General features: G+C 34.0%; 2 protein-coding genes across 6 annotated transcripts in view; one reads left to right on the forward strand and one right to left on the reverse strand.

Moving 5' to 3' along the window:
* Window positions 1-5,125, reverse strand: part of LOC121376113 (rab proteins geranylgeranyltransferase component A-like) — a 42,783-nt gene extending 37,658 nt beyond the window's left edge. Inside the window, exons 1-2 of the mRNA XM_041503912.1 lie at window positions 4,958-5,125; window positions 280-346 (exon numbers count right to left, since the gene is read on the reverse strand). Of these exons, the coding sequence (XP_041359846.1) occupies window positions 280-346; window positions 4,958-5,006 (116 nt within the window). The 5' untranslated portion in view covers window positions 5,007-5,125. The remainder of the gene's footprint in view (window positions 1-279; window positions 347-4,957) is intronic.
* Window positions 5,121-21,159, forward strand: part of LOC121376111 (inositol polyphosphate-4-phosphatase type I A-like) — a 56,008-nt gene continuing 39,969 nt past the window's right edge. For 4 of the 5 annotated variants that reach the window (XR_005958404.1, XM_041503909.1, XM_041503907.1 and 1 more), the window contains exons 1-4: window positions 5,121-5,213; window positions 12,765-12,934; window positions 19,964-20,031; window positions 20,865-20,952. Coding sequence is in view for 4 of the 5 variants with exons in the window: in XM_041503909.1 (XP_041359843.1) it covers window positions 12,811-12,934; window positions 19,964-20,031; window positions 20,865-20,952 (280 nt within the window). In the remaining variant the exon portion in view is untranslated. Of the gene's footprint in view, window positions 5,214-12,169; window positions 12,254-12,764; window positions 12,935-19,963; window positions 20,032-20,864; window positions 20,953-21,159 lie in introns of all 5 variants that reach the window. The other variant, XM_041503908.1, reaches the window with a different exon arrangement.

The following is a 21,159-nucleotide window of genomic DNA, read 5'->3' on the forward strand; positions in this document are numbered from 1 at the left end:
AGTCACTTTAAAAAAAATTGCCAAAGGCAGGCTCACAATTGCCATCAGTAGATAATTAAAAAACAAATTTTTTGTGGGCAACAAATTCTTATGATCAAGTCCTGTTACTGAACATTGTAATAATTAATGATTCTAAAACACAGAACTGTCAACTTGTACAGATCTTCTTTCCTTCCCATCCCTGTCAATTTGAATTTCTCCAAAGTAGCACGTGAATACCTGATTTCTTTGTAACCTATGTATGTAAATGAACAAACAATATTATGCTTTCATTCCTACCTATCTAAATGAAGAACTTTATATCCATTTCTTGAAAATGCTGCTGCAATAATACTCTCTGGGAGACCTGAAAATACAGTTTTAAAGCTTAAAATATAGTTACAAGTGCTTGCACAATCTGTCAATGAAATGTGTAAGCGCAAGAATAATTATTCTATTTATAAATACAAGGAATGAAAAGCAGAAACCTGGGGCCCATTTCACTAAACATCGTAAGTTTATGTCTGCTACTAGCAGTTATATCGGTCATCCGTTTACATGTGTTTGGCATCTATTTCACATAGAAAATTACATCATTACGGAAGCTGGAGAATTTTATGGACAAAAGAAAATGAAATATGTGTTCTTTAAACTATATTTGTTGAACTATAATAGTAATCAGAATTGCGGTTTAGTTGTAAATTTATGTTTACGTGCAAAACTAGGTTTACGATGTTTTGTGAAATTGGGCCCTGATATGTTGACCAGCAAAACAGTGATCAAACTGTATTGGGTTTCTTCATGCAGTCTAGAGCTAGAATCATAGTGTTACACATTTTGTAACTGAATTGTTGTAAAAGGAAGAACATCACCACTGGCTTTAATGTAATCATAAAAATTCCTCAGTTTGTTCTGGGAGCAAAATATTTTAGGTCAAGCTATCAAGATAACACATTTGAGTTAAAATACCATTTATATAGACAGTGCACTTGTTAGCAGTTTCCACTGATGTATATTTTTAGTTCTAACAAAATGTTTCACGTGACCAGATTTAGTTACAAGGGCAAAATATCTGCCCGGTTCCCACCTTCATTCATTCCATATATAAGCCCCATCAAAAAAATTCTCTTTACATTGATGAAGGGGGGGGGGGGGGGACCAGGCGGTATTTTTTCTGAAGTAATGTTTAACTTTAAATGAAAATAATGTAGCATAGTATTTAGTGAACTACCTGTATATATTTTAAACATAACATTTAAACAACCATGCATCTTTTGAAATACCAGTTTTATTACAGAAATAAATTATCCTCATTTGTACTGTAGCAGTGTTATGAGTTGGCTTGTTAATTTCCAAATTGTGTAAACAATTATCGTCAACGTCCCTAACTGTGTTATGCTTCAAATTCTGTTCACTTTGTTTTCTCGTGCACAGTTCACGCAATCAACATCTGATTTGTTATCATCTGCATGCCGTTCATTTATGAGGTTTTTCTTCACAGTTCAGGAACATTTTTATAAACAATAAAGTTCAGAAAAGTAAGTATCTAAATACAAAACTTTACAAACCCCTAAAACCATTAATTTTACTAAGTCGTTTTTGTTTATTCCTTAAAATTAGGTGGGTGTCACATGACCTCACACGTGCCAGATCAAAAAGGCCAAAGCATTTCATTTTTACGATTTTTAAGACCCCTGTTGTTAGAATTTGTTTTCAATTATTATATTCGATCTGCAAAAGGCATGCTACATTTTTGTGTCTCTACTGTAGTGAATAGTATTCATAATCCATTCATAACAATTGTAAAAAAATTTGAGTGTATAAATTGTGTTAATTATTAATCAATTCATTAAAAAAAGAAGATATTTTACAAACTATTCACTGGTATAAACGTAATGCCTATCAGTATTGACATCAAATTTTAGCGATGTGTGTTAATAAAACGCGGACTAGACCAACGCTTGAAAAATTTTAAAAATATTATACTAAGTGTTCGTCAACTGTGCATAGTTAAGAAACATATATTTTTTCATGTAGTGGCCTTAAAAGTGGAAAATGATGAACCGCACATGCGCGTTACGATACTTTTTGCAAACGCATGCGCCTGAACGCAGTTAGATATGTCGCACTCTTTCCTGTTTACCGGAGGGTGTTTCACTTTTGTTTACTAGAATGGATTTGTTTTACATCCACATTTTTGATTTTTTATGTTAATTGATTGCAATCTATTTTGTTTCACGTATCGTAGCTGAAAAATGTAGAATAATATTTCCGTAAATATTGTATTCGTGTTTTTGTGGTTAGGTGATAGTTCACCAAGGTAAACATCTACGGTCCGTTTTTTTACATTTTGACATTTATTGGACCTCCGATGTTTACAAGTTTAACAGCAAAAACAAGCGTGCGTTGTCCACCCAGATTTCAGGTGGAATGGATACAACCATGGAATTATTTCGTGCGAAATATGAAATGTACCAATAAATATAAACACTTACTGTAAACACTGTGATTGAAAACTGTCGGCGGAATAGGATTATTTTTACAATTATTCGTCTCAGGTACACGAGTGTCTTCCACAATATACGATATTTAATGGAATATCACGTTTAATAACAATAATAATAATATAAAATAAATAATAATAAATAAACTAATTAATTAATATTTTGTTTAAAAATCATTTAATAAATAATAAATTAATAATATTAATAATAAAAACTAAATAATATCATAAAATCAATTAATACTTAATTGATAAATAATAATATAATAATAAATTACTGAATAATATTAGTAATTATAATAAATAAATAACAATAAATAAATTATTGATTTAATAATAATAATAAATTAATTAATTTAATTATTAACTAAATAAAAACGTGTTTTCATTTATGTTTCCTTCACACACACACACACACACACACACACACACACACACACACACACACACACACACACACACATACACAGACAGACACACACACACACACACACACATTCAAACACACACACACACACACACACACACACACACACACTCAAACACACACACACACACACACACACACACACACACACACACACACACACACACACACACACACACACACACACACACACACACACACACACACACACACACACACACACACACACACATTCAAACACACACACACACACACACACACACACACACACACACATTCAAACACACACACACACACACACACACACACACACACACACATTCAAACACACACACACACACACACACACACATTCAAACACACACACACACACACACACACATTCAAACACACAGACACACACACACACACACATTCAAACACACACACACACACACACACACACACACACACACACTCAAACACACACACACACACACACACACACACATTCAAACACACAGACACACACACACACACACACATTCAAACACACACACACACACACACACACATACACACACACACACACACACACACACACACACACACACACACACACACACACACACACACATATACACATACACACACACACACACACACACACACACACACACACACACACACACACACATACACACACACACACACACACACACACACACACACACACACACACACACACACACACACACACACATACACACACACACACACACACACACACACACACACACACACACACACACACATTCAAACACACACACACACACACATTCAAACACACACACACACACACACACACACACACACACACACATTCAAACACACACACACACACACACACACACACACACACATTCAAACACACACACACACACACACACACACACACACACACACACACACACATTCAAACACACACACACACACACCTTTTCCCAGAACTTGCTATAAAAGATTAATAGAAATATTATGAAAGATTAATGAAACTATTAAAATCAAAGATTTTTTAGGTTGGGTTTTGCAGGTTAATTAAAAAATATTTATAATAAAAAATTTTTTAAACTGAATAAAAACCTTAAAATAAGTTCTAATAACCAGTAATTATAACTAAAAAAAAAAAAAGAGCAAAAATTAATAATAAATAAATAAATAAAACCCTTAAAATGACTAATGACCTGCAATAATAATTAAACAGAGATTTTTTTAAGAAATAAAGAAGAAGACAAAAACCTTTGAAACACATGTAACCAATGGCCTGTAATAATATTAAGAAAAATTCTAAAGGAAATAATAAGTTTTAAAAAACTAAATAAATGATAGCCTTAAAATAAGTAATGACCTGTACTGACAATAATAATTTTTTTAATAATAATAAAAAAGAATAATACCCCCCCCCCAAAAAAAAAAAAAAAAAAACTTTAATGGCATAAATATTAATAATGCATATAATGCAACCCACACAAAGCACATATATAGAAATAAAAATAACAAAATGAATAATCAGTTCCATTCAGTTCCGAAATATTTCTTTTTATTGGCTGTACGTAAAATGTTTGATACGAATAATTGTTGTTCCGCCATATTTTCATTCCGCATTTTCGAAGTGCCAGGATAACAATAACTTTTAAATGTGAAAATGTGTCATCTTCAAACATCTAATCCTGGAAAGGTTATCAAAGATATTGTAATTAATATTTTAGTCTAAAATTTATTAAAATATGTCGTTATAGTGTTGAGGCTCTTAAATAAAGCACATATGCCTGATTTTATTAAATCGTGATTGCAAATAGAAAATTCGACCCAATGGATAAACGTTACGGCACAGCAATAAACATCACAATAATAAATATCGAGCCGGAGACGTTTATCTTGATGAACTAGTTAGGTGAACGCAGTTTGGGACGTCGATGGTACTTTAGTTTTAGTTTTACAATGTCACAATTATGTTACACTCTATTACTATATTTTTTATATATTGTCATTTCAATATTTTATTATACCTGTCCCCAGAACAATTAAATCAAATTCTGTAGGTAAGTCTGCTGCCATCCTTTTTAATGATTACGAATAAATAAACAAATTAGTCATGATATCGTGCACTGCTGGCAGTAAAATAGAGTTACCTCCCTTTTGTAGAATTGTACGCAAGTTTACTTCCGTTTTATAAAAGAGGACGTTAATTGCGATAAGGACTAACTAGCAGAAAAATTTGTTATCTTTTGCAGTTTTGTTTTTAGTTATGATATTAGTTTAAAGGTAAAAGGTGACAACCAATGAAATACTGAACAGTGTTTGACTTTAGTTAGTTATTTAATTATCCTTTTGACACAAAACCAGGATTATATAGTCCCCCCCCCGTCCTCTTTCAACTTCAAGTCTTTGTAAACAATTTTAGTTTTGTTTGACGTAAGAAGAAAAGTAAAAGTTTTTTGGAAATAAGAAAAAACCCAACTATTTTTGTGTTTAATTTAGAAAACAATCGGCTCAGAAATAAATAACTTGTAGTAAATACCATAGCATGAAAAAAAAAAAAAAAGGTGTTCCCTGTGGGACGGACTATAAGTAAGACAATAAAAAGTCAATAAGGTATAATATAGGAGAAGCCACGGTGACGTCACATGTTTTGATCACGTGGTACCGCGTGAGCGCTGGTAGGCAAGAAACCAGTTGACAATACTGGCATTAGTAGTAATGAACAATCGAATGTTTTTCCGTCAATTAAATCAGTGTAGACTAGTTTTGATGAATGGTATTTTGTCATGGTAATTTCATACGTTGTTGTTAGATGCACAAGTCACTGTAGTAAGGATTATGAAATTAGTTTCATCAAATACAGTGGAAGCGAAACGTTGAACAGTTAAAGCTGACAACAAATTGAACAATCAACTTTGCCCATCCCACAACGGAGATCGTCATTTTATACAAGGTTTGTTGTAGTTTGTTGTATTCATTCGTAATACTAATACACGTCAGTATTTATTGAAATGAAAAATTGAAAAGATAATAAAATAAAAAATAATAATAATAAAAGCCCCCACCAAACTGACATGGAAACAAAGATGCCCTGTGAACAGTAGGCCTACCCAGTCAATCGACAAACGTTTTATGTAACTTTTTGACATTTTGTTTGTATTGACAGATCCATTATAGTGGGTAAAACAAAAATCTGAATATATTTTATATTGTATTATGCCATAAAATATGTAGGTGGCTGGAGTATTTATATTTTTAATTAAATAACGGAGCTGTGTGTGTGTGTGCAATCAAGCATATATATATATTGTTTCATATGAAAATGGTTCTGAAATATTTCCATTTATTAATTATATTATATGTTATTTATAATGTTTTACATTTTTTTTTTTTTTTTTTTTTTATTGAAGAAGTGATCCACAGTTGATTTTTTAATAATAAAATAAAAGGTATAAACATTTCAGGGTGGGATATCAGATGTATTAAATCATTTGTTTGGGATTAAAAATAAATTAATAATAATAATAATAATAATAAAACTGGATATTGATCCACAAGTTGGTGACAGCCACCATATTTTATTAAAAACATAAATTATGTTACATGCATTTATTATATAAGTTATCTGAATTTGTTTGCAGCAAATAAAGAAAGAAAAGGGGAGCTGATTGTATTTATAAGTATTATTGTCATCAGTGACAGATGTCAATATGTCTTCACAAATACATTTATGTGTATTCAAATATTTCAATAATATTCAATATATATGTCCTTGACCAACATCTTGGGCTTACATGATACAGTCAAAAAATGCTATAGTTACTAGTACTAATATGTACACAATATAAAACTTTCATACTTATATACTCTTCAAAAAAAGAAACGCAAAAGGGTACAAATGGGTTATAACTCCGATTTTATGTTTCCTACCGGTTCATGCTTTGTGAATATAAGGTCATTGCATGTCCCAAACACATTCCCACGGTTACATTCGATAAAACGCAGCTACTGTAAAATAAAGTTTCAAAATGTGAATATTCGCAAAAACGCAGCTACGTGCAAACCATGTCACGCAACATGAACACCGACAGTATAAAAGTGCAGGGTGTTCGCTTGCCTGGCCTCTGTATCTGGCCGACAGTTGACAATCCAGGACATGTCACGTCTCAGTGAACCGCAGAGAAACAATGCCATCGGCCGACTAGACGCAGGCGAGTCCAGAACGGCCGTTGCCAGGGCATTCCATGTGTCCCCAAGCACCATCTCCAGACTGTGGGACCGTTACCAGCAACATGGATCAACACGTGACCTCCCTAGATCCGGTCGACCACGGGTCACTACCCCCGGGCAGGACCGCTACATCCGGGTACGCCACCTTCGGGAACGATTGACTACTGCCACCTCCACAGCCGCAGCAATACCAGGTTTGCGCAGGATATCCGACCAGACCGTACGGAACCGCCTACGTGAGGTAGGAATTCGTGCCAGACGTCCAGTTCGAGGTGTCATCTTAACACCACAACACCGTCGACTCCGACTGCAGTGGTGCCAGATTCATCGACAATGGCCTCAACTGCGATGGAGACAGGTGTGGTTCAGTGACGAGTCCCGATTTCTGCTCCGACGTCATGATGGAAGATGTCGCGTGTATAGGCGTCGTGGTGAACGTTATGCGGCAAACTGCGTGCAGGAAGTGGACAGATTCGGCAGGGGTAGTGTCATGGTGTGGGCAGCCATCTCACACACTGGCAGAACTGACCTGGTCCACGTGCAGGGCAACCTGAATGCACAGGGCTACATTGACCAGATCCTCCGGCCACACATCGTTCCAGTTATGGCCAACGCCAACGCAGTGTTCCAACATGACAACGCCAGGCCTCACACAGCACGTCTCACAACGGCTTTCCTACAGAACAACAACATTAATGTCCTTCCTTGGCCATCGATATCACCGGATTTGAACCCAATTGAGAATCTATGGGACGAGTTGGACCGACGCCTCTGATAGCGACAACCACAGCCCCAGACCCTGCCCGAGCTGGCAACAGCCTTGCAGGCCGAGTGGGCCACCATCCCCCGGGACGTCATCCGTACTCTGGTTGCTTCAATGGGCAGGCGGTGCCAGGCAGTTGTCAACACAAGCGGAGGCCACACCCGGTATTGACTCCAGATGACCTTGACCTTGGTGGTGTGTCCTATCACTTACTCACAATGGACTAGAGTGAATTGTGAACAATCCTGCAACATTTGGTAATTATCGGACTCACCATTCAATAATTAAATCAATTCTCCAAATGTTACGACAATGTGGTTTTGCGTTTCTTCTTTTGAAGAGTATATATCATAGAAATTTACCAATTTTCATTTTTTCTTTCTAGGTATCGGTGATCCCTGTTTATGGACAAAAAGGGAACCGGCAACTCTTGGATGAAAAATGGGCCTTTCACGATGAATTAAGGGCGTTTAAGTTTTAGGGTGAATTAAGGGATGCTAAGGAGAACACTGGTATCAGATTCAGCGATTCTTTTCTACAGTATCTCATGTTTCTGTGCATAAGAAAGATACCAGAACTTTTTTCACTGATTTTCCAAACTACCATATGCAATATTATTGGGGCTATTCAGTATGTGATGATGACATTGGTAACACTTGGATTTAATTTTTTTTTTACCAGGATCTCTATTTTCTAATAAAATCAGACTTTACAAAATCAATAAAATTATATCGAGAAACAATAGACAACACATATTTATTATTTTCTTTTTCTATTATCATTATAAACCAATGATCAAATGATATTTGCATTGTGTTAATGTATGTCTTAAATTAAACATTGTATTGTTACCATTTACAGTAATTTGTTGTTTTAACTGGTTTATTAATCAGGTTGAAAGTGATGGCCTTTGAAACTGTGCCTCTTGTCAAAGGTAACTGACACTGTTTTAGATTTGAAAGGAAGGAATCTTTTATTTAACAATGCACTCAAGTCATTTTCATTACAGATATATGAAGTCGGACATGTTTAGGGATCACACAGATAATATTAGGGAGGAAACCTGCTGCTGTCACACAATGGATTACTCTTTCCGATTAACAATAAGGGATCTTTTATATGCATCAGCCCACAGACAGGATAATAAATAGTGTAGCCTTTGTTACACCAGTTGTAGAGCACTGGCTGGAATGAGAAATAGCCCTATAGGACCACCAACAGGAATCAATCCTAGATCGACTGCGTATTAAACTATGTCCTGGCCTGCATGGGATTAGGCAATTAAAATATTAATGGCAATTTTTATGTATATATATATATATATATATATGTATGTATATATATATATGTATGTATATATATATATGTATATATATATATATATATATATATATATATATATACTACTACAAAATTTTCTGAAGATGAAACCGCAAAGGTGAGGGACCAAGTAAATTTGAGATGTATCCGGTTTAAAAGGCTAAGTTCTGTACTAATATTTAAAAAAGGACGCTGTAGCTAGAGGGAGCAATGTATGTGTGGTCATGGAACATGTATGGAAACTAAATTTAGGTTCCTCCATTTTAATACAATGTGTTAATATGTATCAGCAAGTTTAAGGAATAAAAAAGGACTTGATAAAATTAATAGTTTTAAAGTTTTTGTAAAGTTTTCTAATAAGATACTTGCTTAAATTTATTGTTGATGAAAAGCCTTACAAATGAACCAGTAGACAAGTCTGATGTGTTATATATATATAACTACTGTCTATATATTGTCTACTGGTTGTTCATTTGTAACGAATGTTCATATATATATATATATATATATATATATATATATATGTACATATATAAGTATATATGTACATATATAAGTATATATGTACATATATAAGTATATATGTACATATATGTGTATGTATATATATATATATATATATATGTATGTATATATATATATGTATGTATATATATATATGTATGTATATATATATATATATATATATATATATATAAAATACTACTACAAAATTTTCTGAAGATGAAACCGCAAAGGTGAGGGACCAAGTAAATTTGAGATGTATCCGGTTTAAAAGGCTAAGTTCTGTACTAATATTTAAAAAAGGACGCTGTAGCTAGAGGGAGCAATGTATGTGTGGTCATGGAACATGTATGGAAACTAAATTTAGGTTCCTCCATTTTAATACAATGTGTTAATATGTATCAGCAAGTTTAAGGAATAAAAAAGGACTTGATAAAATTAATAGTTTTAAAGTTTTTGTAAAGTTTTCTAATAAGATACTTGCTTAAATTTATTGTTGATGAAAAGCCTTACAAATGAACCAGTAGACAAGTCTGATGTGTTATATATATATAACTACTGTCTATATATTGTCTACTGGTTGTTCATTTGTAACGAATGTTCATATATATATATATATATATATATATATATATATATATATATATATGTACATATATAAGTATATATGTACATATATAAGTATATATGTACATATATGTGTATGTATATATATATACATGTGTGTATATATATATATGTGTATATATATATATATATATATATATATATTATATATATATATATATATGGGTTATTTAAAATTGTTTAAAGAAATAATTTCCTTTAACAAAGTGTAGGCCAATTATTTCTTTTAAACAGTTTTAAATAAAAAAATATAGGCCTACTTGTTTTATTTTATTATTTTTATTTGTGTGTGCGCGTGCTCGTTTGTAATGCTTTACTTGAAATATGGACCAGACGCTTTAAAAATACATGGACTAAAAATATTTATTCAGGTGAAAAGAAAAAGAAAAAAAAGGAAGTTTGCTATAGTTTTGAACTCGGTCAATCGTCAAATTTTATGGGTGGAAAGAGTACATGTATCTCCTCCATACAGGAGCTATGTAGAATAACGTTCCCGTGCTACAAGCGGTAATTTAAGCACATTTTGGCCATTCTTTGCTATTCACGCTACGCTAGTTCCCTTTGTTACTAATGGCCATTACTTCTGCCTACCAGATGCGCGCGCATGCTGATACGTGACGTCACTTCCCTAAACACATGGCTTCTCCTATAGAGGATAATAAACAAGTTACCAGTGATTAAATTTATGTCCCGAGTGAAATAATTTTCAGTTGTCACAAGCTTTAGCGAATGACAAATGAAAATTATTTCATGAGGGAAATAAATTTTATAATAACTGGTACCGAGTTTGTAATTCTATTTATTACCTCAGCTATTTTTTTTAAAAAGCATTTATTTTCGACAAACATGCACGTACGTGTATAAAAATGATGTAAACCACTTTATGCATGGTTCTGAGTATTGCTATATAACTTTGTAATTTAATCACATTGTTAGATAATTTTCAAAAACAAAAGTTCTCTTTGTTCTGGTACAAAATCTATAATGAATTAAATTAAAATGACATTTTGTTATAAATTTAACACCAAAAACAGAGCTGTAAACACAAACTCTTTAAACTACATGACGTCATTTTGCGTTTACCAAATCGTGATGACGTCATATTTAATACCGACAAGGTCATTGGTTTGTCAAATCGTCCAGTAGTATTCCTCGTTAGATCAATGCAGAATATTTCCCACTGATAAAATATGGAAAATATTTTCCTTGTTATGAGTGACCGCTGAGGTAATAAATGAATTCAAGGTGCTACCTAGAGGCAAGTTCTGTAAATGGATTCCCATTTATTATAGCCATGGCTAGGTTCGTCGAGAGCAGTCAATTCACCTCCCCCCACCCCCATCACTAACAGCACTTGATCAAGTTTGTGTCAAGGGTGCTGGTCAAAAGGTACCCAAACAAAACGTACCCAATGCTCCATTCAGAACAACACCTGTAATTAAGAAACTGTGGTGGAAAAAATAAAAGAGATTTAAACCATCACATCAATCTCCACAGCATTGCTGATTGCCATGGGCAATTGCAGGCGTGGTCAGAACACTTCTGCCAACAAATAATTTATTGATTGGCAAATTTGGCACCATTTGCATTTTTTTGTAAAGTTTATTTTATTGTTACATGTTTATTTGCTTTTAAAATGAAATGGTTGCCACTGTTGTAAACCACAAACAACAATTAATCTAACTTTAAAATATATGAATCAGCATTTATTATTTTAGTAATTAGTAGGTGTAAATTGTGAAATACTTCAATTTCATATAACAAAACAAAATTACGATCGATTAACAAAACCCAGGTGAAAAAACAAGAACAACTGATCACATGATTTCCTGTTGGTTTGTTGTCTACAAAAAGTGAAAGTGAAAGTTGGTTTTAACCAGTAAGTGTTCTGGATGGAATGCTCTTGCAAGAAATTTGATTAGTTTCCATTGCATCCTACCTTATATTATTACCTGTATGTTGGTCTTAAAAAACAACAACCCAAAAACTAGTAAAAAAAACCCCACACAAAGCAAAACAAACACAAACAAACAACCAACAACAACAAACACAAACAACCAAAAATAAACAGAACTATTTAATTCAATTTATTTCACACCCTGAAACCATCTTGACTTTAGTTGATTTCTTTAGGGTGGGATGTAGCCCAGTGGTAAAGTGTCCACCTGATGCACGGTTGGTTTGGGATCAATCCCCTTTCTGTGGGCCCACTGGGCTATTTCTCACATGAGCCAGTGCACCACGACTGGTATATGAAAGATAATAGGTCTAGTTTTAAACTTTTACAGTAACAGAGAGAGTTTTTGTTGCCAAGTTGTGGAACTTACATCCATGTATATATATGTATGTATTTTACCAGAAAATATGATTTTACATTTTATTGTTTGCAGGTAAAGCTACAATTCTGTTGCTTCAACCGCCAAGCAATGACTTTATATGGACACCATGCGCTTCAATTCAAAGGAACTTTCCTACATTGCTCAGCATGCTGACCGGTTTGACAAAGAAGGTGTTTTGTTGATGAAAGAAAAAGTAGATGGCTTGTTCAAAAAAGGATCAGGTAAATAAAAAAGTTAATGTATACATGTATACAGCCATTTCATTTTTATTCATTATAACTTATTTCCGTACTTATATCCAATTAAGGTACAATCATGCTGTCCTTGGCACACGCACTTCGGCTATCTAGTATGTATGGGAAAATTGCTGCAGTACCCTATTCATATGCCCCAATGCCCTGAAAATTATTTTGCATGTTACTAATTGGCCATTGGTCAAATGGCCTTTCCCTGTAATGTGACAAATTTGAGGCTTGACCGAGTCCTGCAAAAGATCCGTAAGACTACGACGTTGTGTTTTTAAACGGCCTGTCTAGTTTATGGTCTGGGCTTGCTGCTTTAGGTTTTTTCATCTCTTGTAGACACAGGAACAGGAAATTTGTCTGGAAAAACGTGGATGTAGTGAACCCCACATTTACACATAATAGCGGGGTTTATTCCTTGAATCTGTGGATAGATTAATTTGCATAATACAGATGGTGTTAACAAGATTTTGTTTGTACATTAAGAAGATATTCTGTAGACATTCATTAGTAGGTTTATCTAGGTGGATGGTTGTTAACATGCCTGAACTTCATGATATACGATTGATGATGGGTGGGCGTTATCACTCACCTTAAAACACAAGGCCTACATTCAATTAAATGTAGGCTAAACTGTTTCACAAAGATGTCTTTGTCAATTTGATTTTTTGCTTTGTTTATTCATTTGAGTATAGAATAGACCTCTTTCACATTCCCATTGCGCATGTGCTCGAAGAGTACCGTCCCTTGCCGAATTGGACGGTATCGAGGCTATATACAAATTGGGGGGTATGATTGACAATTGTCATGAGCATCATGAGTATCTTCGTAGGAGCTGTGAATCTCTAGCGACTAACGTACATATTTCGTATAAGATGTTAAAATGGCTGCGAAAAACGGTCCACTAAAATTTACATCGGAATTGTTTAAGACCAAAAGCAGTGAAACATTAACTTAGACGAAGTCTCTGGAGCCGCCTGTCAAGGGTATTTTAACAATGCAAAATTAAAACATTCATACAATAAAATTAACTTTAGTGGAATGTGTTTTTTACTTTTAACAATTAGAATTATAGTTAAATACTCACACGGATTTCCAGTGATGTTTAATTCTCCACATGTATCAGTATTTAAAATTTAATAAAATATGTCTCCCCTTCCCCCTAAAAAACCTCAACAAAACCCCTAACTCACATAGACCTTTATCACAGCTCTATTTTCCCCTTATCGTTTCATTAAAAAACAGACAGTCGTACAACTACTAATCAATGTTACATGTCTATCCACAAATTATTTATTTATGTATGTATTTATTTACTTATTTATTTATCTTATTTTATTTATTATTTTATTTTATTTTTACTATCGTTTATATCAGATACATACAACTTCACTTGAAATAATATCTGATATTTTTTGAAGGTTTAAAACATAAATGAGCCGTCACACGTGAAAACCTACAACTTAGCATGACATCAGAAACTGAGTAAACGCGGCTCAAAGTTTGACATCACATGTAAACGCAGAAGTTAAACTTGACATGTTGTTTGCGTTGTTTGTTTTGAAGAATTTAGAAGATGACATCTTCTTCTTTACATGAAGATCAGTTTGAAGTAAACATATATCTGTATGTACAATAGTGTTTGGTTACTATTTTGTATTTTGTACCTGAGAACATTGGTCGAGATCGTAAGCGATACCATCAGTACTTTGAATACACATTTACAAGTATAGGGAGAAGTCCTAGCGCTATATATCAATATGGTATGCAAGTATCACACGTTTTTATAACGTACATGATTATACATAACATAAAGTGCAGCAACTTTTCCAGAGTGGTAGACCCATGCAACCCGATACGATCCTAATTTGATGTTTGGTCTAACTTATGAATAGTGTATATAACTTCAGGCCCGTAGCCAGCATGATTAGCGGGGGGTGGGGGTGGGGAGTCGAAATTTCATGTAAATGAAACTCATCAAACGCGAGCGCCGAAGGCGTGGAGGCGTAGACGGGGGTGGGGGGTGGGGGGTTCCAGATATATATATATATATTGTAACCGGTTCGGGGTGGTAGCGTTGCCTTGACCAGATATATTTCTAAGTGCAACTACTAGTTGATCAAAGGCTCCACTCACCGATCGGCCAGATATTTATACAATAGATAAGCTTTGCATGTCAACAAACAATTATCTTTGTTGACATAAATAACGCAATACTAAAAAGAGCAAGATCAACAAATGATATAAATAACACTAGATTTATTCACATAAATACATTTGTATTCTTCTCTGTGCGACGTAAAGGTGCCCGAGACGAATTTATAATTAAACTAGACAGGAGATAATTCCTGGGGCAAAATCAAAAAGGGACTAATAGAAAGACGTGGTAAATCAGTAACACAAGTCTATCTCGCAATTAACACGGCGTCCAAATATATATTTTGATGACTGTATTAATTACGTCTATTTCTGTTATAGCCAGAAATAGGTTAAACAAAATATATTTTATTGAAATAATGTTAATTGAACATAATTTCCACGCCACAGGAGTTCTAAGCACAAAACGGGATTTTGTCGTTTACTATGGCGTGAGGACGGTTCCAAATAGTTTTCAGTCAAATTAAAGTCTAATTATTTAAGATATTAATTTATATAATAATTTTCAGTGAGATAATATTCTTATATGTCTTGTACAACTAATTTTCAACTTAGACATATTTGTTTAGTTGTGATCTAAATTTATATCAAGATTTGAAAACACGTACCCGTCAATGCCGAAAACAGAACTCTTCTTGACGTCTGCTTCGACGGTTAGTTCAAAAAGTACAATATTATTTATTAATTTCCAACAGGATTACTTTTATTTTATAAAAGTAATCATTCTAAATAAAGGAAAGGTATTATTTTATTATTAATTTAATTTAACTTATAAAGAACAATACACACAACTGGTCACTTCCGGTTCGTTTACACACATAACCGGAGTTTGCCAATTGAGTGTTTACTTATTAACTTTTATAATAGACATGATGAACGTTTTAGCCAGCATGTCTCAATATATATATATGTAACCGGATGTTTTAAATTGCATATCACATACACTACAATTTTAAAACAATTTACTTATATTTTATTCTTTCTAACTCTGAATAGTACAAAGCTGTCTCTTATTTTATTTCTATTGTTTTCCTGTGTCTTTAGTATTGTCAGCTTGGGTTGTGTTCACCCTCAACTCAGTGTTCAGGCCAGGTGCGAGTGCGATATAATAATAATAATAATAATAAAATTCTTTATTTTCAGAGGGTAAACACATTCAGTACAAGGTGACTGGTCTCCCATGAGGCCCTCTCTAATCTATACATGATATTATACATACATACATTCAAAGAAACAACATCAACATACATGTAATATGTATAGCATGAGGAACAATAGCACATATTATGAATATATAAATAATATTTAAATCAATTTGTTAAGAAACTTGAGTCAGTGATAACTCAATACATCATAATTATTTTAACAAACACAAAATCAACAACAAAGGTATATCTTAAAATTGATTATTATTTGAATAGTGCTTAAAATAACTTTAACGAATAATTTTAACATGCTCATATACCACTAGAGTTTCGAGCATGTCCGTCCCGGAGCCTGTCTCTGGATAGCCAGTGACTTGCTCCGGGACAGAACAAAATTAAGGGGACAATTTTGAAATTTACATCCAAAAATTAAATAGTGGGCCTTTAAAATTTTGATGCGCATCTCTAATTAATATAATTAATAAAGAAAATTCTACTCATTAAATTTGGTCGCTAGATTAGATTGGGCAGTCAAAATGAAATTAGATAGATAACACGCCTGATTTGGGATGGGGGGGGGTGAAAATGGACAGAATTTTGAAAATAGCAATTAGTAAAAGAAATTAGTAGGATTAAAATTAGAAAGAAAAAAGTTACAAGCCAAAAATAAAAAGAATTGACTGCTTGGTCGAATATTTATATAATTTGGAGCATTTTGGAAGGACAGTCCAAAAATAAATAAGAGAAAGAAGAGAGGATCAGACTATTTAATAATATAAAAAAATAAAAAAAGGAATTTCGACATGAATTTTTGAACGAAGGTCTAAAAGTTTTTAAAGTCCGATCTATACGTCCACGTGAGTGGCCTTGTTAAGGCCGTTAGGTTGTTACGTCGGCGAGGCTAGAGTGTCCCGGAAGTTTGGCAGCAGATGTTGGTGTCGTAACAGGGTACTGACTACCGTACCGTAGTCGGGGCTGCAGACCGCTCGGATCATCTTATGTAGATTCCGGTTGTCCAACTTGTTCGAAAAGTATGGCCTGTCTATAGGTCTGCTCCCTCCGGTGCATCACGACTACGGTGTGGTGAGTACCGAACATCTTGCTGTGAAGTTTGTACTCGCTGCCGTCCTCCAGGGGTCTCCAGTCCGCGTTGAGGTAACTGCCATGGATCTTGGTCAGGCCAGGTAATCGTTCAATAGTAAGCTCATCTATTGTTTCTTTTGTTACCTGGTGTTCTCTGGAGTCAGAGATTTTTAATGTTCAAGCAAGACAGAGTTGGTTTTCTGCATTGCAAGTTTTCTATTTGATCAAGTTCTGCACGGCACAGTTATTAACAGCACAGGTAAATACAAACATATATTTTAAGATATAACCATGTGTTTTAAGTAGTAAACTAGATTAGTGTATGCATATTTTATGATAAGCCTTAAATTAGAACTTAGCATGTGTAAGCATTTGATTAAACTTATTCTATAGCAAACGAGTTAAAGTAGTGTTTAATAATGTTTATAATTATATAGGGATATTTGTCTTCTAAGACAAATATTTGATTAGGTTTGATAATACAAATAAGTAAATAACTAAATCAGTTATTAATCTACTTTATTATTAAGTGTATATATGAATATATTCTATATGTATATTTTATGTGCTCCTATTTTTAAGTGGTATTTTGTTGACAGGTTATCAATGATGTAGCACAACCAGCATCATTATTTAAATGATTTGACCCACAGTCGGTAGGTTAAATATTTACTTATATGTGTATAATGTTTATGATTATGTGTGCTATGGAATACGCAGAAGTGTTTATTTGTATAGTTAGTTTATAACGTGCTTTGCACATGCTTATAGCAATGATGTGATAATTAAATTAACCTTTGAATTATAATTTATATTTGATTTGAGTCTGAATTGAAATGTATGTGTATTAAATATACATTAGTAATATAATATTGAAGTAAATTGTACTTAACCTGGAAAATGTAACTGATTTTATGTTCTTTTGTTATTCCAGGGTCGTTATAGAGATATATATTTGTGTGAGAATGTTTTTATAAACATCGGGATCTTCACGTCCCTCCAGGTGATCCCCGAATAAAGACCTTAAACCCAGCTGAAGTCTTCTGTGATATATATATATATATATATAGAACCTTCGATAACACACACACACATATATATATATATATATATATATATATATATATATATATATATATAACCCCTTGCCAAACAATGAGATGACGCCGGTTACACTTGGGAATAATACACGAACTATTGTTGCGAAATATATGTTAACAATTTGCATTAAGTTGTGGTATGCATGTAAAATGACCTGGTCACAAAGCCACGACAAGAAACCATTTGTTTTCAGTCGTACCAATGTATTTATAATAAATGATACATGGCATACTTCTCACATCCCACAAACAGTATAGCATACACGACATCCTTTGATGGATTATTGGTTGGGACGGGACATAATCAAACGGGCCCACTGAGGAGGATCGAACTTTCAGCAAATGGAACCTCAGACAGACGTTCTCATTATGTTATCCTGGTCATTTTGGGACAAGGACTTTTATATGTAAAATCTGATTATTTTTTTTCATTTGAGTGGAACTCCCATCCGATCCCCCGATCCCCCCTAGCTACGGGCCTGACATGGTACTTAATATGTTTGCTTCAAACATTCAAACGAAGTACCTTATGACTGCGAATAATAAACCCTCGTGAGTTTACAATAAAGAGACTATCCTAAGTTTGTAGCTATATTATCAAGCTGTCGGCTAGTCTAATCTGTTATAAATAAAACTTAATCTTTCTTAGGTTAAATAATCTTCCTTCGAATTTAAATAGCTGTATATGCAATACAGTTACATTTCTGACCATTATCAGGTCGGTAGCAACGAAGAAGTCGGAGAGGGGGACTATAGCCCGGTTTAAAACTAGACTGTGTCCCTCCACTACATATTGTGCCCCCTCCACTCCCCCAACTCCAGATATCGTTCCTATGGGCCTGATTCTAATGTTTTATACACCATAGCTCAACTTTCATATGTATCATTTAATTTGATTCCAAATACCGAACAAAATTTTAAATAACTTGGTGAAAAGAAATCCTGACAAGAATCCTGAATGTATTTATCTGTATAATGCTTTATAAATATTTAAATTATGTTAAATACAATAAATATCTGCATACATACACGCGCGCACACATTAATATTATTTCAGCCCATATCCGATATTTATTGCGTATGAATCCGAACCAATGGTTTGTCGGGCGTTAACAACCAAATATTTTTTATTTCGTAATAAGCAATAATTCACAAATGTCTCCAATAAGTCTAGTTCGATGTCGACAGAATTTTCGGGTTCCCCACTAATAGAATAATTAATCATGGCCTCCCATTGTCTATGCCCCCCAACTTGTCCACAGGTCTATTTTTGCGAGATCTCGCGTGAGTTCGTGGTTTGCGTCCTCGAGTTACCCCACAATGGGCACATGCACAGTGGAATGTGAAAGAGGTCTATTCAGTCAGATGTATTGTATTTTCACCTTGTTCCTGTGTATTTTTCATTGTTAATGATTTCATTGTGTGATCTGTTAAACATTTACACTGGTTAAAATGCTAACAAATTCACCACTGAAGTTGATTTACAGTAAATGCAGTTACCTTGTTGGTTCTTTTCTTTTCAGTTTATCAAGAAAGATATTTTAGGTTGAAAGGGAATCTGCTCTTTTACTTCAAGCACAAAGAACAGACTGTGAGTACTTGTAAAGTTTCTTCACATATTCTAGCTGTTTGATTTTTACTCCTCTAACAGCTGTTCTAGTATATTGCAGCCCAATGCCATGTGTGTCTAGTTGGGGTTTTTTTATTGTTGAGCTAGTAAATATTTCGCCATGCCATGGCTAGTAAGAAACAAGATCAATAAATCATGCAGCTAGTAAAGAAAGCTGCAGGGAACATTTTGCTAGTTTCAAAGATGCTGTACAATTACAGGCCCGTACGCAGATATTTATATGGGGGGGGGGGCTGCGTAATCGACGGCCCAAAGGGCCGGAGTTGCTAAGGGGGAGTCAGAGGCATGCCCCCCGAAATGTTTTTTAATCTAGAATGCAGGAGATGCATTTTCCTTCATTCTGGGAAGTAAATTTGTCACATCGGCAGACTATTTTTAATTTTGTTTACACATCCACGGATGGACCTCGGCAGACTATGGGGGGTGCGTATGCACCCCTCACACACACCCTGTGTATGGGCCTGAATTAGGGTTAGGAGTAGGGTTAACCCTAACCCTAGCCCTAACCAAACCCTAACTCTTTAACTCTAGAAATGTAGGTAGTGAAATTAAACCAAATGTTCCCCGAGTACATATAAATGTCTTCTGGAAAATGCATGTGAAAGACCTCTTGATGTTTTTTGGTATGAGTACCAGTAATCTAAAGTAGACTGTTAAAGTTACACATACTTTTTCTAGAGTTCATAAACATTGGAAGTTGTGATTGTGCTTTCCATGTTATGACTACTTGTTAAGTTCGTTCAGTATTAATATAATTATATTATTATTAATATATTTTTAAATAATTTTTTTAGAAAGTTGAACCTCTTGGTGTATTTATCTTGGAGAGATGTACAGTGGAGCTAGATCTCAAAGAAGATATTGCTAATTCTTTCATGCTGGGTAATTTGTGTTCTATGTACCATGAAAACTGTGTTTAGTAGATGTTAAACGGAAGATCCAATCATGTACCCTCACATTACCTAATTTCTCCGGGGCAATACATTTTAAAAATATTTGTTTCTACATAATCACATCTTTTTCTTCTTTTTTAAATAAATATATTAACTCTCAATTAACACTACCTATCTTGTTATATATATTTTTTGT

The sequence above is a fragment of the Gigantopelta aegis genome, chromosome 6, assembly GCF_016097555.1.
Source record: "Gigantopelta aegis isolate Gae_Host chromosome 6, Gae_host_genome, whole genome shotgun sequence".
Taxonomy (NCBI): domain Eukaryota; kingdom Metazoa; phylum Mollusca; class Gastropoda; order Neomphalida; family Peltospiridae; genus Gigantopelta; species Gigantopelta aegis.